At 42.2% G+C, this 20,516-nt stretch overlaps 3 protein-coding genes across 3 annotated transcripts in view; 1 reads left to right on the top strand and 2 right to left on the bottom strand.

The window, feature by feature from the left end:
* Nucleotides 1-145: 145 nt before the first annotated feature.
* Nucleotides 146-1,199, top strand: LOC128718144 (CLIP domain-containing serine protease HP8-like). The gene is made up of 2 exons (XM_053811816.1): nucleotides 146-477; nucleotides 545-1,199. Exons 1-2 carry the CDS (start codon nucleotides 164-166, stop codon nucleotides 1,197-1,199), a joined length of 969 nt encoding a protein of 322 aa, XP_053667791.1. The 5' UTR covers nucleotides 146-163.
* A 101-nt stretch (nucleotides 1,200-1,300) lies between these two features.
* LOC128718143 (phenoloxidase-activating factor 3-like) lies at nucleotides 1,301-2,396 on the bottom strand. The gene is made up of 4 exons (XM_053811815.1): nucleotides 2,336-2,396; nucleotides 2,047-2,278; nucleotides 1,918-1,964; nucleotides 1,301-1,695 (listed from the first exon to the last, which is right to left on the bottom strand). The coding sequence occupies exons 1-4, from the start codon at nucleotides 2,394-2,396 to the stop codon at nucleotides 1,301-1,303; spliced, it is 735 nt and encodes a 244-aa protein (XP_053667790.1).
* A 954-nt stretch (nucleotides 2,397-3,350) lies between these two features.
* Nucleotides 3,351-20,516, bottom strand: part of LOC128710049 (transcriptional activator cubitus interruptus) — a 34,802-nt gene continuing 17,636 nt past the window's right edge. Inside the window, exons 2-6 of the mRNA XM_053805089.1 lie at nucleotides 10,307-10,743; nucleotides 7,418-7,890; nucleotides 6,666-7,352; nucleotides 6,421-6,585; nucleotides 3,351-6,336 (exon numbers count right to left, since the gene is read on the bottom strand). Of these exons, the coding sequence (XP_053661064.1) occupies nucleotides 3,361-6,336; nucleotides 6,421-6,585; nucleotides 6,666-7,352; nucleotides 7,418-7,890; nucleotides 10,307-10,743 (4,738 nt within the window). The 3' untranslated portion in view covers nucleotides 3,351-3,360. The remainder of the gene's footprint in view (nucleotides 6,337-6,420; nucleotides 6,586-6,665; nucleotides 7,353-7,417; nucleotides 7,891-10,306; nucleotides 10,744-20,516) is intronic.

Genomic DNA, 20,516 nt, shown 5'->3' with positions numbered 1-20,516 from the left:
CGTTCTACAAGTCAAGTTAAATAAAAATATCGACTACAATGTATGTCTGAGTTTTAACTTTAATCGTTATTACGATGCAACATTCCCGTTGTAGGGTGGCACTTAGATTAAATGGAACATTTCAAGCCTATCAAGTTTAATACTTGTAAGTCAAGTTGAGACGATGGTTCGTGCTCTTGTTAGTGTGTTGCTCTTGATAGTGGCTGCATTCGTAGCAGGATGCTGTGCACTGTCGGAGCAAATAGGAAGTGGTAGTTCAAAATCTGAGGCATTGATAACAGGCAATGAGTCGTGTGGTCACCGTCACTATGAAAGTGCTTTCCCCATTGATACTCGCTTGTATGAGCACCCCTGGTTAGTACTATTCGGCTACAAACAAAAGGATGTTGTGAGTTATGTTTTTCAAGGTCTGTTGATACACCCAAAATACGTGCTAACCACGGTGTTTGTCGCTCAATTTAAAGGTTTAGGTCAACTGTATGTATACGCTGTATATCTCTAATGTTTTGCGTAACAATGTCTAACTGTTTAAATTACTTCTCAGCTCATATGCACGAATCGGCGATCATAATACATCAACCGTATCTGATTGTGAACAGCAGATCTCAGGGGAAGAAACATGTGCTCCACAAGTGCAAACTATTCATATCGATGAACTTATTGTTCATCCCGACTATAATAGTTTTCAACAAGTAAATGACGTTGCTCTGGTTAAGCTAAGGATTCCAGCTAATATCGATGGGATCTCCGTCGCACAGATATGTCTAAACCGTGAATCAAATATTCAAAGTTCCTTCCTGTTAGTAGCGGCCTGGTGCGGCCGAAGAGAAACCGGATTATCGTTGGTTCCTAAGCAATACTTTATGAAAGCCATCACTCCATACGAGTGTCAACGTCGGATGCCCCATCATACCATATCGCTAGCGAATGAAATGTTTTGCGTAATTTTTGATGAGAGACACACGCAACCAACCGAAGTGGCACTAGAACCTAATCTACGTGGTGGAAGCGGCGCTCCTGTTTACACGGTGTATGAAGATAATAGGATTTTATTAATTGGTTTGCTTTCCTATGGACCACGTTACCCAGCAAAATTGCACGAACCGTACATCATAACTCCCGTAGCTCCGTTCTACAATTGGATTTCGGAAATAATTGGGGGAGATCTGGAAAAACACATGTACAAGACGTTGATTTAATGTGCGTTAGCGATAACAACATCCATGGTTTCACTGAACTCGGGAAGTCCCGGGGCAAATGTAATCATAATACGGCATACCCTATCAATAAATTAAGTTGTTTATTGTTTGAATTCATCAACCAAAGTATCATGGATCCACTTGATGTGTGTAGAAATGTTTACATACACGTAAGGCTCTAAGTAGGTAGCTTCGGGAAGACCGATTGAAAGAATTCCAAATTGAAACGTGCGATCGTGATGTTCGATGACAAGCGGTGACCCAGAACCGCTGGTAATCCTAACATCGATGGGTTTCGCATATCGGGCGCAAATTTGTCCCTCTTGTAACAGAAGTAGATTTCGCATACGGGCCTGGCATGTGTCCTGAGACATGTAGTGCATCCGAATCTGCTTTGGTACTCTGTGTTCACCTGTCCATAACGTGTTGTACGGGGTAGGTGCATGGATCAGCGAAGGGATGATTGGTGTTAAGGGCAAACAAACGGGCATCACATCTGGAGGTAAAAAAGGAAACAAACAAAAAATAGAAAAAAACAATTTCGACAAATTCCATGATTTGCACGATACAGAACTGTTGCTGAAGTTAATCTGTCTGTTAAGGGTTACCAGTGCGATATCATTCTGATACGTTTCGTTCTGGAAATCCGGGTGAATAATTAAGTTATGGGGTAACCGTTCGATTATCGACCCTTCACTGCAAACATTATCCGACCCACAATCCGGGTCGTCCTTTCGATCATATTCGCCAAGAATAATGATCGTTCTGTAAAGATGCATACTTATCATAAATATTATCTATTAAAAATATCTAAAGTTGGAATAGATTCGATGATGAAAACGCTTACTCATTAACCACGATTGCTTCCGAGCAAATGGCTGTTGTCATGATATGGCGATCGGTTATCAGAGTTCCTTGACAAAACCATTCCTGCTCCTCGGGATGGCGGAACAATACCAACCAGGGGTTTTCGAAAATCCGTCCATCTTCTGGCTTGAAACGATCGATATATGGAGATTGGCCACAGTTTTTGTTCAGTGCTGCACTTAGGTCAAACTGTACCGCATCCGGAAATATCCCTAACACAAAATGAATGCAATTAATCTTTTCAAACTTCGTTCCAAGCGCGTACTTACAGTCACTGCTCACAATCGCGATACAACACAATACAAGTAAACCAGTTATGTTTAGACTCATTTTGATTCTGAATCCAATTCATCAAACTCTCTCGCTCAAGCAGTATCACGATCTTACTTTATCTCTCAATGAAACACACAATACAAGCACACCAAAAAATTCCACGTTCGTCTATAATGGGTTTTATACACAATTGGGAATTTCCTGCATCGTTATCACTAAACCATGAATACAGCTCAATGTTAGTTTACACATGAAAGAATTACTTGTTTGTAGCCTCAATTATATTTTCACAATCTGTAAGGTTCCTCTTGGTAATGCGCAATTGTTTTGAAATCCAAATTTTCTTTAACAAACTTATTTACATTTTTTAACAAAGTTTCGGAATAACGGTTTACGCAAAAATTTGTTCACATTCACATCGGTGACCATTTTGGTTCGCCATTAAAGATCATGCAAAAAATTGAAGGACCAGTATGTTTTCATCAAAGTTTAACGAATCATTTATTTCCATGCTCTGTTGTTGTAGTTCATTTCTATGAGCCTATTTCAAGCGTTTACAATTACAATAATTATGCTGCAAATTTCTTATTACATACGATACTAGTTCAATATGCAAAGCGTTGGCAGTAGTTGTTCCGTTTTCGATCATTTTATTGTTTTCCAATCTACATTTACAACATTACCTACCATTACAACCATCGTGCCAACCATAGCTTAATGGTGTATGTACATCAAACAATTTGCAATAAAACAAATACATAAAAAATAATAAAACGAAAATAGGAGCGTATTTTCAGAATAAATGAAAATAACTAAATTCATTCATAAGCACAAATAAAATAAACGAAACTGATTCACATGTATCGCCACTCGACCTATCAAATACAAACTACACGTTTCCTCGAGTGTGTAATCCTGTGATTCAAGCTTGGAAACGGCGAGTTCTTAGACGTCCGAATTCTATACGTCCTTGATGTTGTAAGAAATCTGCTTTCAATCGATTTCAATGGCAATCAAATATCTATTGTATCATTTGCAGGTAGCGATCCTCTTCAAAGTACGAACTTAACGACGTACTCATATCATTAATGACAAGATTTGACGAAGGATGGGTGCTACTGCTGACCGTATCCGCCGATTCGTTCCAATTCTGACAATTTTGCACATACTCGAGTGTTCGTTGATATGTATCCGAACCCATGGCATTGCCGTGGTCTGTTTGTCCCATCGTCATATCGGTATCGGCGGTAATGGACATTGGTAATGGTGCTGGTTGCGGCCCTGAAACGGATTCTCCAAAACCAGTCGGCGTAGAAGGTAATGGAGGTGTCTGCAGGCTGCTTTCCATCGGTTGCTGGCACACTGGCGGTGCTATTTCAATGTTTTCTGTATGTTGCTGGGTTTCTATGACAAGCGAAGGATTAATTCCAGTCGGAGCCATCGTTGCGATCGCAGGGGACATTTGCGATTGACTGATGTCACCACATTGTATCTCGATGTTTGAAGCTGGATTGCTACCCTGAGCCACCGTATTTTGATTTGTGTTATTACCCGTATTAAAACTGGCGAGGTTAAGACTGAACGGATTCTTATACTGATTCATTTGTGATTGAGGTTGGGGAGTACCACTGGCATTTTGCTGGCTGAGTGCACTATTAGTTGGTTGGTTAATGTGAAGTGACCCCTGCATCATCATAGCTAGACAGCAATGATGAGCACTTTGATCGGTTCTGTGATAGTACCCGATCATATTAGAACAAGCAATTGGACGATTTCGTCCTGTACAAGATTGTTGCTGCTGCTGATGCTGTTGTGGTTGCAGCTGCTGCTGTTGCTGTTGCTGCTGTTGCTGTTGTTGATGCTGCTGTTGTTGCTGCTGCTGTTGTTGGGAATAACAACTAGTTCCGTTACCCAAAGAGAAGTTGTTTTCGCTGCTGAAATTTTGTAACCCGTTGTTTATTAATTGGCATTGCACCGGTGTATGCGTAGTATGTGATATGGCGGGCTGTGTTTGAAGTTGTTGAGGTGGTATGTTCGAAGACGATGCCGAATAATTGTTAGTGGTGGGTGTCACTGGAGCCGCCAAATTTTCTGACATCATCGGGGACATTGTCTGATGTTGCGGTGCCTGCGGTGACATAATATTGTTCATAAGACTGGATTCATCATTGCTGTACTGGGACTGTGGGCTCATCAGCATGTTGGCTGTCGTTATTCGTGGCTGAGAAAAGCTGGCTCTCATATTTGACGAAGCTTCTGTGGGTCCAATCTGAAAATTGCTGTTAGATCCGACCTCGTGCTGGGGAGTGTTCCAAGGATTATTTCTGGGGCTTGTAAGAGCGCTGTCCGTCAAAGCAGTTGCATGGGTTTGGGGCAAAGCAGGCTTATTGCTACATGGTCCTGCCTCTCCAGCCATATCTGCAACCTGGTTGAGATACTGCAACATGTCATCTGGTATAACAAGCTTGTTTTCTACCATTTCTCCCTCTTCTACTTCATCCAGTACTACTTCCTGGTTAGGATGCAATTTGTTGGCGGTAGGAGGAGTTGTATGTTTGTTATTAGTTGCCGATGTTCCCGGTTCTACTCCGGAAGTTGCAGTGCATGTCGGCATGGTGGTAATGGTTGAGGTGGGCGGGCCACGCGTGGCTGTTGCATTGTTTGCCGTGCCCATTCGACGATTCACATATTGAGAGTTCAATCGTCCCATCATAGATCCTGTACCAATTGTGTTGGAACCGCTAGCAACTGGCTCAGACATTCGGCGATCTATTTGAGATGATAAAACGTTTTGTTGCTGTCCGTAAAAGCCATTGTTCGTCAGATTGTTCGGTATGGAATGTCGAGCTCCACTCCCATTTCCACTAGATTGTGCTCCTGTAGCACTCATCGAGCCAATCATCTGGCCATTTCCACCAAACCGCTGAAGATGCGTTGATATCAGATGAGAGGAAGGCGGAGGAGGTAAACTTTGACCACCAGTTGTAACTGTTGACATGGAACTGGAACGACGCGAACTACCAGGTGAGATAGGATCATAGAGCGAAGAGGAATTATAGTAGTTGGGTCGCATGGTTGATATTGTGCTTTGTTGCGATGCCTGACTACTCCGGCGGCTAATGTCGACCGAGCGCATGCTGTAATATGAGCTGCTCGTTGTGCTGTTATTACTATCTCGTCGGTTCTGTGCTGCGGCTGGATTAAGATATGCATTCATCATCATCATGGTCGTAGATGTAGATGCAGGTGGTAGCAACGGACGCATCGGATCAGTCTGTCCGGTCTTACCAATTGTGGGCGAAGGGTGTGAGATTGGTTGGGGAGGTGGTGTAACTCCTGGTTCCATCTTGAGATCAGTAATTTTTTTGTTCAGGTCGCCTAGTCCATAGTTTTGCATGTTTTGGCTATTCATTTCCGGAATGTTAGACAACGGGCTACTGCCCAGCAGCGAACCTTTGTTGTTGATACGATTCTTAAACCGATTCCTTGGATTGTTACGAGCCGATACTGCGGCCGTCCCTGTAGGTCCACCTAAATCTACCATTTCGCGAAGTACATATGGCAGATCGGCTACTTCCAGATCTTCATCTACATATGGCCAAACCGGGTCATCGAGTCCAACAATGTTACCCAGCTGCATGTTACTACCCTCATGGAAGTCTTCGCCAAGTCCAGCAGTAAGCGCTGATAGTGACATCGGACTGCTGATTGGTGGATGGCTGGGTGAATTAGCATCTGATTCTGACTTAATGCTAGGGCTGCTCATGCTCGTTGTCTTGTCCTCACTGTGTGGACTGCTATCAAACATGTGGTTTGATCCTTCACCATCCTCTCCAGGCCCATCACCGCCATTGCTGCCACCACCACCGTAATTGTTGCCCTTGTGTTTTTTGTTCGCATAAAACTCCGCACCATGGACAGTTTTCACGTGTTTTCGCAAAGAACTGGGATCCGTGTATCGTTTCGTGCATCCCGGTGCTTTACAGACGTACGGTTTCTGGAAATTATTGTGAAAAGGATAATAATATTGATGTTATAATTGGTATCATCACTGGAACATTCGCATTTGCTCCAAACGTACCTCATTGCTGTGTGTCCGGTTTTGATGTTTGGCACGATCAGACGCATTGCTGAATGCCTTGCTGCATCCGGGATATTCGCAGGTGTATGGTTTTTCACCGGTATGTGAGCGAAGGTGAGTCTTAAGATTTTCCAGTCTTGAATACGCTTTGCAACAGCCTTCGAACTATAATTAAAAAAGAAAAACCGAAATTAACAGATCGGTAAGCATTTGATACATTTGGGCTTCTTGTTTTCATTACTTACCGTACACTTGTGTGGTTTTTCGCCCGTATGGCGGCGCATGTGCACTACAAGCATGTATTGCGCTTTAAAAGGCTTTTCATCACGCGAGCAATCTTCCCAGCGACATACGAAGGATTTTTTATTTGCATGGATATGATCGTTGTTGATGTGCTTCACCAATTCGTCCTGTGTGTTAAATTCCAAAGCACATTCACGCCAATGGCAGTTGGTTTCGATGAAATCTCCTGGTTCATCCTTCGGATCAGTAGTATCTGCACGGATACCCCCATCACGACCACCACTTTCCTCTCCATACACACCACCATCGCCCATAGCGTTGCCGTTACAACTAATGTCCATACCACCGCCAGCAAGTGCTGCGCTGCGTTCTAGCCCCTGTCCTCCGTTGTTCATTTCTCGTTGGATTGGACTTAAATTGAGCCCTCCATTTTTAGTAGTGGATGTTGTTGAAATCGCTCCATTTGTAGGTCCTTGGGTCGATGTAGGGCTGGGTAGGTGATTTGAAGTTATCATTGGCGTGCAGTCTTCTTGTGCGCTTGGTTTATGCGAATATACATGGGAAGTGCTCTCTCGTTTAACGCGTAACTTTTTTTGCTGCGCGTTGCTAGCGCTGTCCGCCTCGACGCGAGTCACTTGAGAGCTGGATGTCGGTTGTTCTTGTCTTTTGTTCGATAGATCAGTTATTTGCTGTAAAGGAACATGAACAACAAATTAGCACGCGCGTAGCAAGCGATTCCAACCAACAAGCTTACCTGTGGTTTGTTCAACGAGTGTCCTGCATGCAGCGGATGATGAGTCAACGAAAACATACTGGCCGTTGGTGTATGATGACCAGGCAGTGTATGAAGAAACCCGCTGCTACGTAGTAGATGCTGAAGGTGTGGTGGCATTGCGTTGTGCATACCCAAAGCAGGACTAAGCGCACTGGCCGACAAGTGGCCATAGGAACCGCTGGTGCTACTACTACGCGACGCATTTACTAGTGATGCTAGAGAGTTTGGGGAGTATCGTATCATAGAACTTATGTCGAACGAGTCGGAATATGGCGATGACGACAGGGCACGTTTTCGGCTGACACTTGCACGAATGCTACCCGGACGAGGACTGTTGAGTCGGCTGGTTGCGTCAATGCTGAAATGAAAATCCGCACTAGCTAGAGAACTTGCTGGATGCAGATCGGCAATTGCGTTCCTGGCATTGATGTACTCCGATGTCAATCCTAAACCTGCAATCGACACGGTTAGATGAAGAAAGAAAACAAATGTTAGAAAATAGCCTATGCAAACGGGGTGGGATATTTATTTCTCAACAAATTAGGGAAAGAAGTCGTTTCATATCTCATTTCCGATTCGACGCCCAGTCAGGTAGCTGGCGCTAACGATCATCCATGCTTTACAAGGTCTTGAAATTGGTGGTCGTATCACTGCGCAATTCCGCTTTTTATGGTTGCTATTGTTACGATTTTATAACCAATCGTTAAACGCCTGCACATACAGCTGAATATGTGCACTAACGAATCCAATCTTTGCCATTGTGCATTCGCAAACGTAGATTGTCCACGAAATAGTGGAGACGAAGTTCAGTGGTAAAATAAGTTCGCGGTGACAACATGTACATATCTAATTGAAAATCAAAGAAACGAACATAGCAACAAGCGAACGAACAAACAAAAATGCATAATTATACCATCGTTGTATGCATGGGGCAAAGCAAGACGATAATGTCCGATGCACAGCAAGTACGGCATAGTTTGTTACACGACAGGTTTCATGGTCCTCCTACAACTTCACTAAGCACTGGTAACATTACTGAGGCCCCAGGCCCAATGTTGATAGCATCATGTACCCACGGGGCACCGAATTGCCGGCGAATTTAGTTGGGACTAGTACGTGTTTCATATTTGAAATTCTACTTACGTGATAGATAACGAATGCGTTTGGTCGAAGCGTGTATTCGTCATCAGGCCTCTTATTCTATCTTGGCAAAAATGTGGCAGCAAAGATTCAAAGTTATGCTTCTTAAAATTGACTATTTATGGCACAAAGAAGCGGACTAAAATGATCAAAGCATTCTGAGGGATCAAAGCATGATGTACACATGAGTAGATCTTGTGATTTTAGCTGTCCCAAAAGTGTTCAACATTTTCTGATCTCAGGTCGTTATGGCACTGATGCTCTTTGCGCTTGCATGAAATCGTCATGAGTCAGTTACTGTCATCAATAAATAACCTCATGTTTATCTGCCGTACAAGAAAAAAGTACATAACATATATACTAAGTAGATGATGTTTGTAAAATGTTTGTTAGCAATGTTTGTTGAATGCTGTGGTTATTAAATGAACAACAGCTTAAAATACGACAGAACTATCTAATATTGATTCGTTTTTTCAACATTCGTTGTTTCCATTTGATCGCTGTTGAGCGACAACAACACACAGATGTGTTTTTAACGTTAATTACGTCTCATCGAAAACAGATTTATGAATGATACGTTTTGTTTTAACCTCTTGTTGAAAACATAATTATATAATTATCAGCCTTGTTGTACAATAATTAAGAAGAAACCATTAGTAAACGGTGGATTCAGCATCGCACTGGGTGTGACGGAATCCGTTCTCCATCTCTGAACATGGACGTGATCGAACTTATAAATAGGTAACCCTTCTAGTGCCTTCATGTCTTTCCCTTACTTGTGCATACCCCATGGCAAATACCCATGGCACGGGTCGGAGACGTTTCTTCGCATACTAGCACTCTGATGGTATCGTCAACAGTAGCCGCAGGTCCATTTCCTTTCTCTGCGGCCTGCAAAGCGGCTTTCTTGCGTAGGAGTGCGGGTTGGGAGTAATTTGTCTGCATTTTATTGTTGTTTTTATTTCATTCAAATGTTTGCCTGTCGACGATCTTGGGATATGAAAAATGTAGTCTACGATACACTGGTCTCTTGGTTGGGCAGTAAGGAATGCACGCTTTGTACGTCACTGGGTACAGCATTGTAGAAGAAGTTGTGAATTTTATGAGTTTTTTGAAACAATATTTTTACTCATTCCTCCGGATCTGGACCAGTCACTGTCGTTGAATGTACTACTTCCGAGCGAGGAATAATTCTGGCGATACTCTACGACATTCAATGGTGTTAAGACGAGGAAGGAGTATAACAACGACATGAGGACATTAGTCATTTGGTGGTTAAAATACCAACCTCGTACGCAACCCACTGTACATGTGATGCTATGAAAGGCATAGCGCACATACAGCCCGGATGTTGTGTTCAAGCGCCGCTTCAACGATCGGGAACAGGCCGTGGTCGATGAAGGAACGAAAACACAGAGATCGGGAAGTCATAGAGCGCTTCGACACAGGTATATTTTTAACAGCTAATGGAACCATTTATGTGCACCGAACGTTTTCAATCGCATACGAACATTCTGATGGTTATTATTGACTGTTTGAAATGTTTTTTTTTTTTTTTTCAATCAACATTTCCGGCTAACACATCGACCATAAATGATCGGTTACAGTTTGTTATTGGCCAATCATCCACCATAGATGATCGAGTTCTAACTCATTGAACGAGCATTGACACCTTGCGTGACAAGGTCTTGCCGGACCAAAAATGATTGTGCTAATAAAAATTCTTACCGTGGAGAGACGCCGAAGCGTGTTGTAACGAGTACAGGTGCTCCATGTATCCCGGTATTCTGTAGGCAGGATGGAAGTCACTAGGATGTGGTACCGGTACGGGGATGTTAGTCTGCCCAGCACTTGTTCCTGTGGTACCGTTTGGCGTAGGCAGCCCTGGACTGGATGCGCCGGTACCTCCAGCTGTCGGTGAGGTTCCGTTACCGATCGGTGTCGTGCCGGTGTTGCAAGATCTCTCAGCGTCCCCCTTTAATGATACACCAGATGTGGCCGGCGGAGAAATTGTTAGCGGAACCACCGTTGCCGGAGCGGGTGGATGGGGAGGTAATACTGTTCCGCTGACTTGTGCAACTTCAGCACTAGCTACGGCTGCTGCAACGGCCGCTCGTCGAGCACTCAAAAATTGTAGTTCGGCAAAATTTGCATTACTGGGCAAGCTGGAAAGAGAACACCATAAAAGAGAGGTGAGATATGATGGAAAATCTTGTATCATGAAAACATATTACGACGGCAGTGTTGTACTGATCTGTGCTATCCAGCGGGATATCAAGCTTATTTTTTCTGCATGTGTTTCGCATTTGCATACGCGTGTACAATCCTCTGCGGCGCGATCTTAACACAATCTTTAACATGCTGCTATATGTGTAGTGTTGGACTTGCAACGGATAGGCTAAACTAGTGTGGTGAGAGCAGAGCAAAATAACAAAGCGGCAATCCTTGATCGATCGTGTAGGTTGGTTTCTACAGCAACATTAATGGCTAGAAATGTTACTGAGAAAGATGTGACGATAATGATCGCTGGTATATTTTTGAACATATTAATAATTCATTTTTCCTTGCGAACCCATGAACAACCATTGCATTGTCATTGCTAGCATTGCGACACAGTCGTTGATGCGGTACTTATTCAGAAAGATCATGCTCGATATCGTGATGCATTGTTTCTGGGCCGTGATTACTAACGCACAACGGTGACTAGAATTGGTGTGAGGCAACGGTGAATTAAAGGAACAACCGTTCGAGACGTCCAACCGTTGGATTCATTTTAAATCAATTGAAAAGATATCGATCAAACACGAGAAAGTGAACCATGACCTACGAGATATTGCTAGTATTAACAAAGATGAATGGAGACATCAATAGCGGATAGTAAGAATACAGACGATGACATATTTCCATCAATATTGGCATCTCAGTGGTAAGAGGCCAGCTACAGTAAAGAAACAACTACGAAGAAAATTGTGATTAATCTGGAATGGAATCAGGTTTCTTTTTTTGTCTTTGCTGAGATAATTTGATATACTGTTTTACAATCACTTGTGGTCAAATTAAATAACTTAAATATGAAAATATGATAATCAATATCATCTGACATGTGCACACTTGAATCATCTATATTTTATGAATACACGTAACACTTTCACTGCAACGATAGAACTATTTAACTCTTGCAGATACATTACAACAGATTCAACAGCTAAACTGTGAATGAAACCTCCAAATGTGCCCGTAAAGGAATCCTACAATTCCTCCCCGTTTTTGTCTATATTGGAGATTGCTTTGCAGGATGTGATCTCTCGGAAATATCCCATTACAAGACCACCAGAATGAACGAGTTTCACAAAATCGTCCTAAACACGGGAAAGACAAATACGAATCGGTGAGATTACTGGATATATGTTGGGTTTGGTCAACAAACATTTCGAACTAGGGATGTAGTAGAAAAGAAGGAATGATACTTCAAAATGTCGCCAACGTTGTGTGAAATACGGGCTGACATCAAAATAGCAAATCGGAAGTTTTCTAGTATTAAATGTCCAGCTTTCAGCACTAATTTATGATTTTCGGATGTTTTGTGGTTTGGTTGTATACATCTTCAGCTTGAACCACAATGTTGAAAATTTTACTGCTTTAGAACGAAAACCCCCTTTCTTTAATAAACAACCAAACGCTTGCAACACTTTAGAGCATACTAGAGTTGTTCAAGGTCTGAGGGTAGAACGGAAACCCAAACATGGCTTGGAAATTGTGTAAAAGGAAACCTCACGACCATTCGCATACCGATGACTCTGCATCGTGTACTGTAAGCAGGCTAGAGAGGAAGCTCTCAAATTTCGCACAGTCTTGCCATCATTCACCATCCTCGACAAAAGACTGAGAAATGCGCAGCGTGCAACGTTTCTTCGTGTTAATTCAAACTATCAGAATGGTGGTCTGCAATAACTAACAACGAAAGTACCATCAGGGTATACACTATGGAAAGCATACTTTGGATTGCAATATGATCTTTCTTTTGTTCACAGCGGTAAACTTCATCTACCAGCACCATCGAGTAAAAACAACTCACTTGCCATCATACAAAATGGGGCCTCATAATTCTCAGCCACTGGTTTAAAAAGCGAACGATACATTTCATTGAGTTCCGGATGTATTCGGCATAGTGGTGTATTGAAATGCTGACGAATATTGTTTTACTGGTAAGGACATTGTACCATATCATATGTATCATAAACTGACAAATAATAGAAGAGAACTGTTTTCGATTAACTATGTACCATTACGGATAATGACAGTAATCGATCAAAAGGGCATATTCCAATTGAGTTCAAACAAAGCATTTAATAAGCACGGGAGATATTGTTTCAGTTTTATACAACGTTACCAATAAAAGGAATGTACGATTTATTCTTTTTAACTGTTAAAAGTTACTGTTAACACAAAACGATTTTGAAAACCAACCAATCAAATATTCAACGGTTAACAACCTGATGCTGTTAGATGCTACAAAAATAAGTAAAAATAAGTGAACAAATCATGTATTTCACACAAGTAAATGGTCAAGTAAATGACACGGTCGCGGAACATTCTCTGGTCACGCCCACCCCAAACGACGCATCTCCGTGTTCGGATTCATGGATACGCATAGCCGGAACCATAATGTGGGATGCTACGACAGACGCCTCCCAATACCGTGGCGAATTATGTATGACTTAGAAAACACTACATAAAAGTACATATATGCCACATACACACACACACACACACACACACACACACACACACACACACACACACACACACACAAACCGGTGAGAGCAACTGAGAGAATCGAACGAGATCAATTCGAACAGGGCTTTACGAATGTCACCTGAGTGAATCAATCATGATTCAGTAGTACGAACTTTGGATTCTCTCTATGTTCGTGTCTGACAATTACATGTTCCCACTATTCCCAGCAATTCCTTTTTAATAACAGCTCGGCGCATGTGATCCGCGACATGGCTGAGCATGATCGTGTTCGATCACAAAACGGAATGATGCAAGTGGTCGTTTGCCGGAGCGGCTTGGATGATGCAGATAAATGCGCCTGTGTCGACACACTGTATCTGGTAGCCAACTAGTGCTACGTTCTTAACGAAGCGATTTATCGGCATCCGCCCTGACTCCATAAGCGCAAACACGGGTCTGGAATTGTATCAACGTTGCGGGAAAGATGCACGTAAAGTCTGCTAGTCGCAATAATCATAGCTATCGTAATCGTCGTTGTGCACAAATATAGCTGTTTTCCTGCATCCGAATCTTGGGATAACGCACGACTGCTTTCATGTATGTTTGTACTGTATAATAATAAAGATATTTCAAACATCACTTTTTTTTGGCCACCCAATCTCGAGGTCGTAATACACGACCTCGTTTTAACATACACACCGTGGGTCACGTTTTTAGCAGGCAATTGTATATTGAGTGGTTGAGTGGTTGAACTTTCCCAGTCTTTTGACGTGCAGGTAGCTGCAACTGCTTTTGGGTATGGTTGATTGCATAGTGATACGGATTTTCCACAATAAACTATATTTCCATCCCTGATCGCTTACTTGCTGTGGTCAGGTGGTCGTATTTTGTCTTTTTGTTTCCCGCAAAATTGCGTTAACAAATGAAACATGCGTTATTAGAGTCATTTCAATCCCCGCTAACTTAATGTAAGGCATGCTATGGCCTTAAAGTAAACGTCTGCGTTGTCGAAAAAAATCAGGAAACAACAAATATATTTCATGTGTCCGGGATAGATCGAACCACTCTTTTCATATATTGTGTGTCTATTATACAACATTTTCGCTTAAGAAATACTATGCATATTTAATTGAGTCAGAGTAATGGCGTATAGAGTAAAAGTAAAAGAAACAATGATTTTGAAACACTCTTAACATCCTATTATTGCACACTGTCAAAATCACCGCATTTAATCATAGCAAACTCGTCGCGACCTATTAGTGTACAGTGTCACAGCTTAATTTTCATCACCATTTCATTCGTTAGATACGCTGGAACGTGACTCTTGAGAATTGATGTTTTTGATCACAGTGCCTCCTACAGCGTGAGAATAGTACTTTGGGCGTCTGAGGAACTTCTTTGTCCACTTCGCATCAAATCGAATCTTTATCATCGGGTTTAGATAAAAAAAATTGTGTGCAATAAAATAGGATCGATGACCTTTCTTTTATCCAATTATTGAACAGTGGACTAAAATATGTGTTTTTTCATAAAAGATGACTATCAATGTTATTTAATCGTGACAACTATCTTTATTTGTTGGATTTCATGAGTTGGTACATAGTGTGAATAAACCTTATTTCGGGATGCAGAATTCTTAACTGTTTGACCTGAGAAACCCATTCATGTTTACCTGTGCCGAAGTAAATAAATATTTTCATGAAGTAAATATTTTTGTCAGCATTATTATTATTATTTTTTAAATGGTATGATTTTGAAATTGATTAACGTATCTCCGTGAGCAGAAATTCTCAATACTTTAGGAAAAAATATTGCATTCGATCAATGTTTTCTAAATATTTGAACATTAAGCAATGTAAAAACAGTGTGCAACAATTGGCAACGTGCAATGATAATTTACCCCAGTACTAGTAAAAGCATTAATGAAAAATTGTTGAATTATTTTCATTGCCATTCATACCAAATTGTATTCGAACAAGTTGTGTGAATATACTATGAAAGGTTGAGCAACATTTTATGTTTTCTATGTCGATTTGAATATGTTGCTGTAGTAGGTGCAGTGAAGTCTTTCAAAACTGGCGAGCCTACGAGGCTCGTTATTACATTATTTTAATTAACATCCTCTGAAAGTAACGAGCGAAGCCTTTTTCGTGGCAAGTAAGCAAGTAGCGAAACAGTTTAAAAGAAAATAAGCGGATCGCTGAACGGAAGCTCCTTGACTTCCATAAAATTGAAAGCGACGTGCACAGGAAAGCAATAACAAATAACCGTTACGAGTGTAATCGACCTTGCTGCGACGAAACGCAGAGATGATTTATTCCGTGAGATGTCCAAATAACAGGCCCCAGTGTACAACACGAGAAAATATGGTACATCCTCAAGCACAACAACAATAATTAGTGAAACAAACGATCGCCAGGCTGGATTTGGATGGATATTTTATTTGGCGAGCCGTGATTATGACGCTTGCACTGCGTGCTCTTATTTCCACAGTCTGTTACTCTAATCGAAGGGCACACAAGGCCATTTGTGCAGTCGCCTGAACACGCTTGTGGTTGTTCCTGTTGAATATGTCACTCTGTCCAAGACTACGCTAAACTACCAACCAAACATAAATTACACCTCCAAACGGCATTGGACCTGGCTTTTGTGTGTGGGGGGATGCAATGGTGGTCGATCTGCGGCATCTACAATCTGCAGGATTCGTGCGCGAAAAGGGCGCAGTAAAACCTTCGGCGACAATTTCAGTCAACCAGCTCGGTATCGAAACCATGCCCGAGTGTGCATTCCGTACGACGCGCATAATAAATTGTCTGGAGAGTGCGTTTGCTTGTCGCTGTTGCCTTGCTCGACTGAACTGGTCATATAGCGTGCGCGTGTGTGTGTGTATTTGTACAAGCTCGCATATTCTGCTGGCCACCTCAATCGAACAGAGCGATGATGTGTGGTAAGGAAAATAAAAGAGCATTTGCGATGCAGCAACATCCGCGCCCGGCGACAATATCGTCGACAGCGATCGAGTGTCTTTCTGAGATGCGAGAAATTGTTGGCATTGTGTTTGCCTTTTCACCGCTGATTGCTGAAGTTTACGCTAGGTGAAAAGTGTTCTGACGTTTCCCGGAATGCAAATGACCTAATACCACTGGTAGTATGAATCGTTTCTATGCTGTGTCTTGCCGGCTTTCGTGCGGCTTGCGGGGCTGTTTACTTTCCCGGTTCAGGAAGACCAGAAAGCGAGTCCGAATGATCTTGAGCCTTTGGTTCTGTTGAATAACACTTCAATGATGCTCGGTTCGATGCTGTATCATAGTGAACAACCATCACACAACGACACGGTACAATGACGGTGAGTAAATTGTAAGTACAAGCAAATGGAACATATTAACTAATAAGCGAACATCGTCCCCCATCTGCTAGTTCCATCCAAACTTGTGCAGACCGATCAACGATCCTACCCACCATAAATTACTGGCGATCATCGTTATTTGAACTGAGTTTTGACGATGAGATGCAAAGTGGTGGGTAATTTGATTCTTCATTCATGATCATTCACTTACCGCATCGCTTCCCTAGCCCACCAAGTTTACCAAAACCACAAACGAAACCACATCGTGTGGAAAAAGAGTCAATTTGTAAAACATACTTCCTTGCACCGTACCTTCCTGCTGCATGCATTCATTTCTCCCTTTCCATATGCAAAGCACTTCACTTTTGCTCTTCTGCTCCTCTTATTTATAATATCGAACCTGTACTATTTTTGCGAAACAAAACAACTTCGGGTATGATTCAATGCATCATTTGCAATTATTAAAATCATGAATACATTTGATGCCGATTGTCCACACCAAGTAGCGAATGTAATCTTATGTTTGCGTTGAAATCGTTTAACACTGCCGCTTTATGTTAATATTTTCTCCAATAGTGCTGGCACCCGACTGTGTTGTACTTGTACAACATGTGAAGTAAGGTGATGTGATGTGTGTGCAACTCCACTGCAGTTAATTAATAATTTATTAGCTATGCTTGCCAGCGAAGTATGAGTAGCAAAAAGTGAAGAAACAATAATCTGTTCCTTTTCCAATCGATCTATCAAGATGAACATGGAATGGTAGAGATGTGTGTTTGTTTTGCTTGATTGCGCTCTTTTCCTGTCCTCCACAAACTGTTTCTCAATGCAGACGGCGTTGCCTAGAAACACGATTATCGTCGTCTATTTACACCACAAGGACCTTACCTACCTTACCAATCGTCGATTATCCCGTCTGGCTTCCCGTCCGAGTGGAGCATACGGAAACAATAGTGGTTACGGTTCAACATCGTCATTGGTCTTTTTACCATATCGTGTCTCTAGGGAATGCAGGGTGGCAAGCTATCGTTACCACCATCGACACACCCCATTTACGATGAAGTGGTTCAAACGAGGTGTTGAAATGAGTGTCTTTATTTGGCGCTTACTTCAATCTTTCTCGTTCTCTCTCTCTCTCTCTCTCTCGCTCTCTCTCTATCTCTCTCTCTCGCTCTCTCTCTTTTTCTTTGTGGGACTAGGCAGCTTTTTTCGCGGTTAACCACCGTCGCAGACGATTTGCTGACCGGCTGAGCTGGCAAAGGTGTGAAACATGGTCCGACCCGCAGTGCCCATTATTTATGCGCCTTACCTCAATGCCGATAGGGTTTCAAAGATCCATCATGAGGGACGGATTGAATTTCACTTGTCGTGTAGCAATTCGGCATTTGTTTTCTCAATGCCTATGACTATAAAGCCTATGGGTTGGATCACTTTACTGAAAACGATAAATAAAAAATCGCCTCAATAAGTACAACACAAAGCCGCTAATTTTGTAAGCATTAAAGGGTTCCGAACCAAACCCCTAATGCAACACACCAAACACGCTTGGTGTCCCGGAAAGTGTATAACATTTTAATCAACTTCCTCTCTCTGGTAACGTTTTTCTACGCGTACGACTAACATATGACTGTGAAAGTTAGACCTCCTGAACGCGATTGAACACATTATTCACTCTCGGTTGCCGCTTTAACCACACTGCACGCTAGAGAACATGAGCCACTATCGGCCACGTTCATGTTACCTACTGGCGGTCGCCGTCCAATAATCGATTAATTACAATCGCATTAGGTGCGCTCTTAATTCGCGGCACTCCATCTCATCCGCCTGGGCTCGAGCGTGTCAAGCAATGCTTCGTTCGCTCCGTTCGCAAACCCACCTAGTGGCACGATATTTGTAGCAACGATTGCGTTTTAGTTCTTCTCTTTAAATCGTGTTGCGACCCGTTAACATTCAGATACATGCATATAACATTCAGACAGTTAGACTATGAACAGATCCGTAAGTACTTGGTGACGATGTCCTGCCGAGGAGAAATATTATCGCAAGCGATGAATCTTATAATTTAACGACGTATTCAACTTAGATATTCCGTTCAGCCAAATATTTGCCGTCCACGATATGAGCTTCAATTCGATGTGCGTTAATAAAAACTCTGCATCGCACCCAGTACTGATTGTAATGTTGATGTTACAACGCCCATTGCCGTCCAACGAGGGCTGAACGAATTGATGCAAATAATGAAAGCAAATAAAGAGCACATCAATTCATTTCGACTTTCTGCCAAGCGCGCATTCGTCCATCTAGTATGGATGACAACAAGACGGGAGACAACAGTAAAAGCCGGTTAGTGAGTTCTACGACTCACTTCCGCGCCAGATCATACGATCCTTTCGGCAGACCGGTCTTTCCAATCTGCGCCGACATACACTCGCGCATACCCTGCCATTCCACCAACCGTCGATGCACGCCCTTTGCGTCATGTCCTTCCTAAACGCCACGAGAAGTTCAATTTATTGCAAACGTGCCCTCAACCTCGTCCCTGCCTGACGAAAAGAAGGACAAGGGAGAAAAGCCAAACGATCGCTCCCATTCGCGACAAGATCTGCACGAGACTCGGTTCAGCTCCTTCGATCCCGATGTGAACCTCTGTGAGTTGACTGGAGTGTCGTGGTAATGTGGCCAAAACAGAAATTATCTGATTTATGATTATTGCGATTTATATGATCAGTTTCATTTAGTCGTGCCTGGCCGGTGCTGCACTTCTCACGATACACGTTTGAGCGACACAAGGGTACAGAAAAGACGCAGATGCATAAAGACTTCAACACATCTTCACACCGAAATGCACTGCTGATAGAAAGTTATTGCACACTATAGTGCATTACGAAATTACACAGATTGACGATGAGCTTCTGCAACGTTTGAGGCCGACCTGCCCGACTTCCATAATTTGACTGTTGGGCCCAAACAAATGATTTTGTGGTTTTCTTTTGTTTATTTATTTTTTACGTATAACAACTCACTTCCATACCCTGATAATATATATTTAGTTTATGCTATAAAACAACAAAAATGTGTTGTTTTATCAGCATTTCAAATCATATCACAATGAAACTTTTCAGTAGGAAAAGTTTAAAATTATTATAGTATTGATGAAAACAAATAAAAATGTCTCCACAAATCCTTTGATGTAAAGTGCGTCATTTGAACATTCATTAACTTCATTTATATATCCCTGATGTGCTGTGATCTTTAATGTACTGCTTGATAAAAGTACGCTTCCGGTGTTATCGACCTTTTTGATGAACGGTCTGGCAACGAGAAAGAGCTAATCAAACACTCGCGATCAATGGAACTGCTCCTGTCGTCTCGATGGATAACGTTCCCATCGCAGTTCCCATGGCGTGTCACAAGCTACTCCTCTTACATTAGGGCTCGGATCCCATACGGAGATACATTGTCAAATGGATCGGAAATCAAAAATAACTCCTTCAACCAACCTACGAAAACGACTCCCAACCACATTTTACGGCGCCGTCCTATTACGCTTTCCGCCCAATTAGAAGTTCTGTTTTGTTCTGTATTCGATTTCCGGACGCGCACCCGAACGAACGGCTGGAACGCTTCCATCCTTCCGGAAAGGGTTCGTGTGCCCTGTGCCACTGTCATTGTATATCATTCACTGATGGATTGTTTTCGTTTCAAAATCATCAAACAATAACAATCTCAACCAAATGACAGATTTCATGCAAGACCCCTAAGCAGTTGATTCTTGTAACAAGGGTAAGCTATAGTGTGAACGTTTTTAGAGAATAAGAAAGTCTTTTTTTATCAACATGTGACCTCTTGTATGCC

This window comes from Anopheles marshallii, chromosome 2 (genome assembly GCF_943734725.1).
Source record: "Anopheles marshallii chromosome 2, idAnoMarsDA_429_01, whole genome shotgun sequence".
Taxonomy (NCBI): Eukaryota; Metazoa; Arthropoda; class Insecta; order Diptera; family Culicidae; genus Anopheles; species Anopheles marshallii.
The sequence above is the reverse complement of the archived record's forward strand: the minus strand, read 5'-3'. Positions and strand labels throughout refer to the sequence as shown.

Excerpts from the sequence above, each read along its gene's own strand:
- LOC128718144 (XM_053811816.1), top strand. The coding sequence starts at position 164 with ATGGTTCGTGCTCTTGTTAGTGTGTTGCTCTTGATAGTGGCTGCATTC. Across the intron at positions 478-544 it reads TTTAAAGGTTTAGGTCAACT|CTCATATGCACGAATCGGCG; the intron begins GTATGTATACGC and ends ATTACTTCTCAG.
- LOC128718143 (XM_053811815.1), bottom strand. The coding sequence starts at position 2,396 with ATGAGTCTAAACATAACTGGTTTACTTGTATTGTGTTGTATCGCGATT. Across the intron at positions 2,279-2,335 it reads CGCGATTGTGAGCAGTGACT|GGATATTTCCGGATGCGGTA; the intron begins GTAAGTACGCGC and ends ATTTTGTGTTAG. Across the intron at positions 1,965-2,046 it reads GAAGCAATCGTGGTTAATGA|AACGATCATTATTCTTGGCG; the intron begins GTAAGCGTTTTC and ends GCATCTTTACAG.